This window comes from Physeter macrocephalus, chromosome 20 (assembly GCF_002837175.3).
Source record: "Physeter macrocephalus isolate SW-GA chromosome 20, ASM283717v5, whole genome shotgun sequence".
In the NCBI taxonomy this organism is placed as follows: Eukaryota; Metazoa; Chordata; class Mammalia; order Artiodactyla; family Physeteridae; genus Physeter; species Physeter macrocephalus.
In genome coordinates this window covers 101,354,596-101,358,751 of record NC_041233.1, presented here as the reverse complement: position 1 = coordinate 101,358,751, position 4,156 = coordinate 101,354,596, and the positions used below count along the sequence as shown (strand labels likewise).

At 39.7% G+C, this 4,156-nt stretch overlaps 1 protein-coding gene across 9 annotated transcripts in view; it reads right to left on the bottom strand.

Moving 5' to 3' along the window:
• The window catches only part of TUSC3 (tumor suppressor candidate 3), a 189,818-nt gene extending 187,826 nt beyond the window's left edge, over nt 1–1,992 (bottom strand). For all 9 annotated transcript variants that reach the window (XR_008616102.1, XM_028481184.2, XM_024131416.2 and 6 more), the window contains exon 1: nt 1,651–1,992. Coding sequence is in view for 8 of the 9 variants with exons in the window: in XM_028481184.2 (XP_028336985.1) it covers nt 1,651–1,788 (138 nt within the window). In the remaining variant the exon portion in view is untranslated. The remainder of the gene's footprint in view (nt 1–1,650) is intronic.
• Nucleotides 1,993–4,156: the final 2,164 nt, after the last annotated feature.

Sequence of the window (4,156 nt, the reverse complement as noted above, 5' to 3'; positions counted from 1 at the left end):
CATGGAAGCAACCTAAATGTCCATCGACAGACAAATGGATAAAGAAGATGTGGTACATATATACAATGGAATATTATTCAGCCATAAAAAAGAACGAAACTGGGTCATTTGTAGAGATGTGGATGGACCTAGAGACTGTCATACAGAGTGAAGTAAGTCAGAAAAAGAAAAACAAATATCGTATATTAACTCATATATGTGGAACCTAGAAAAATGGTACAGATGAACCGGTTTGCAGGGCAGAAATTGAGACACAGATGTAGAGAACAAACGTATGGACACCAAGGGGGGAAAGTGGCAGGTGGTGGGGATGGTGGAGTGATGAATTGGGAGATTGGGATTGACATGTATGCACTGATGTGTAAAAACTGATGACTAATAAGGACCTGCTGTATAAAAATAAATAAAATTAAATTTAAAAATATAAAAATAAATAAATTTTAAATATGTTGTCAAGGTTATAAGATAAAAAAATTTTTAAAAAGAGAAAAACTATGAAATCTAAGAAATGTATATAAATACCAAATGCTAGGCAAAAAATCGTTATATTTGTAAATACAGTCTTAATTTAACAGTCGTTCTTCACCAACCTCTTACTATAACACCACCAAGAATTTCACTAAGGCCTATTTTTCTGTTAAAGTAAAAAAAAGTTAAAATAAAAAAGTTAAAGGGAAAATACTGAGTTCAGAGTTGTTTCAGGTAAGGAGTAAAGAGGAAAGAGAATAAGAGTTACTTGTGTGTGAGGCTGTTTTTTCACTCTTTCCACCCAGCTGTCAAGAAAGTTGCGGTAATATTTGAAACCCGAATTAGAGCCACGTGTATGTAAATAAAACTTCACCAGTTAAAACTATTTGCAATTAATATGGAGAGACACTCACTAAAATGACGTACAATTAGAAACCTTACTCACATTTCCAAAATAATTTTTTTTTCTAATCCCACTAGATCAACCATCCAAGGTAGAGATGGATAAGTGAAATTCACAAATAACTCTACAACTACTTTAAATACGGTCAGTTACTTCAATCCGCGTCCTCATCAGAGATACTATAGGACTAAGATTGAAATCAGGTGATCTGAATTTCAAATAAATTTGCGCAACCTAAATGTGAGGTTACTCGCACAATTATACCTTGAGTTTAATATAAAGAAAAATATACAGCTTTAAAAATGTATATAAAATACAGAATAACTTTAAACACGGTCTCAATATGCTCTGTTGCCTCCTGAAACGGATAACGAAGGGAGCAGGGTAAATGAACACAAGGGACAACTCGTTCCTATAGGTTTGAAATACTCCTAAAGGGTGTTTTCACATCCAACACACTTTTTTTTACTGACTCGACGGCCCCGAAATTCTGCCTTTAAGTAAGGGTCAAAAACGCTCCGTGTCTTAAAGGTGTGAGCTGCTAGGCGCACAAAAGACGATGCTTCGTTGTTTTTTGAGAAAGCACTGGGCAACCCCACTTTTGAAACTGTGGAGCCCAAAGGACTCGCGCAAAGGCCTCCCAACCGCTCCCCAAAACAGCCATCGCCCACACCCGGCGGCCCGGCTGCCTAGCAACGCGGGAAGGCTGCCTAGGAACGCGGCCCGCCTGCCCGGATCCGTCCTGGCCCTCCCGGGAATGCCCAGAGGATTCATTCTACCTCCTTTTTCTTCTGTCCTCCACCGAGCTGGATGCAGAGAAGCAGCAGGAGGAGGAGAAAGGGAAAGCTCCCGGTGGGCAGATACCGCGGTCGCCGCCCCGCCTGCCTCCGGCGTGAAGGAGCGCCCCTGGCACCCATCGCCGCAGGGACGTGTCTCCTCCACGCTCGGTAACCGTGTGCGCCCAGCTCCTACCGGCGCCCTACACCTGCCAGGCCAGCCGCCGGGAGCCCCCTAACCGTCCCCCCGTGGATGCCTGCGGCCTTGCCAGGGAGCCGGGAAGCACCGGAGGACGCCGAGGAGGAAACTGACGGAGCATCCGGTTCACTGGAAGAGGAGACCTGGAAAGGCCCGGGATGGGGCAGGAAGTGGGCGTGGCGAGGGAGCCGGAGCTTCAGTGCACGGCGCGCTGCGCTCTCGGCCGGACTCCATCCCGAGACCCCGGCCGCGGAGGGCACGGTTTTCCACCTCGCTGATCTGAACCGTAGGCTGTCCTGCCACTGAAACCAACACCGGGTCTCGGGAATATGCAAGAGTCCTGTTTATCCAACACTTTACCTGGAACCAGAGACAGACATAATTGCCTTCTTCGATGATGGAGAAGAGCTTTGAGGAATTAGTAAGGATCTGGCCCTTCTAGCTAATGGCAATCTCTGATCCCATTGGGACATTTTTACTCAACAGTAGTTCAAAGAACTGAGTGATATTGTGATAACAGACATCTTCTATTCCTGTCTACTTATTGTGAACATAGTTTCTTAGCACTTAACATAAACAAAAGTCTAAAATAAGAAGAAAGTGATGCCGAATATTCTCATTCTAGCAATAATTTTTATCCACAGATGCATAAACTAATTTTTAAAAACTTATTTATTTCTACAAGTAATGTTTTCCCAATAGAATTTTGCTTTTCCTGTTTATTACTGTTTTCTCAAATTCATAACACGTTATTTTGATCAATTGCGTACTAATAATAACTAATGATAACAGTGCAAAACATAAATTTTAATATGGCCTCATGGTCACAGAAGTTTGTTTATATCAAATTTCAATTTATACAACTCTCTGTCTGCATAGAAGAATGACTCTGAAGCATAAAAAAATCAATAAAAGACTTCCAAGCATAAAAAAATATATATTAGGATAAAATTCTATCAGATTATACTGCCTGTGGGAGAGTAAATTGGTTTAACCACCTTGAAAAACTGTTTGGCAGTACGTGCTAAAGCTAAATACACCTACCCAAGACCCAAAAGTTCCACATAAACATACAGTCAGTACATGATATGTACCAATTTGTATAGCAGCTTTATTCATAAAAGCCCCAAGCTGGAAAAAGACCAAATATCCATCACAGTAAAATAGAGAAATAATTTGTGATATAGTAACACTATATATCAATAAAAACAAACTAATGACACATACATAATATGAATGAATTTTACAGCATAAAGATCCAGACACAAAACTAATATATTGGGATTTGTAGAAATAAAGATCAACCAAATGAGAACAGGCAAAGGCAATTTATTCAGAGCATGCAATAGCAAGTGAGTCAGCTGCCATCACCTGAGTTTGGGCAAAGACTCAAAGGCAGGCAGAAAAGTAGGAAACATTAGTAGTAGAAAAAGAGGAAGGCTTCAGGTGTGCTATGACTGGAGGCTACAGCGAGAAGCTGTAGGTGGGCTAACCAGAAGGGGGCACCTATGTGACTGTCTAGGGGTACATATTTAGCTTTCTCTAGTTGGTCTTAATCTGGACACAGGGACAAAAATTAGGGAAGCTGTCAGTTATTAATCAAGCCCTGGCCATTCAGGATCAATTATTACAGAAGTTATTGTTTGGTTTCCTAGATTGTTATTAAAGCTAGCAATCTAACTTCCTACTAGTCCAACTTATAGCAGCCTGGCTTATTGGGTTATGATAGATAAGGGGTTGGTTTCCTGGGTAGGCTGCTGCAGGTTGTGGATCCAAGCTCTACTTTTATATATGATCTGGCCGTTGTTGGTTATTATATTTATTATCCCAGCTTAGAAGTCAGGACAGTGGAAGAGGACCCAAGAGAGAACCCTGGGGTGCTAAAAATATTTTACAACCTATTTCTTGATCTGAATGCTGCCTATTAGATGAGTGTATATTCTTTGTAAAAATGTATTGAGCCAGAAACTTATGATGTATTTATGTGTGTTATATTTCAATACAAAATTTACTTTTTAATAAAGAATTTTATGAAAAACACATATTTAAAATCCTTGGAGGCAACAGAATGGAAATACAAGTTCAGGAGGGTAAAAATGTAATATAAAATATTAAACTGTTAAAAAGAAGAGCTCCTTCTTGTTTGTTAGTTTTGTAATGGATAATCATGACCATCATTTCCGTACTTTGGGAATATTTAAAAGAATGCTGTGATTTATTTTTTAAATGTCCGTATTTATAACTTGTTGGAAATTTTATTCTTTGCAGCTATTTAAACTTATGGTGATAATTTTTAGATATTTGCTTTAA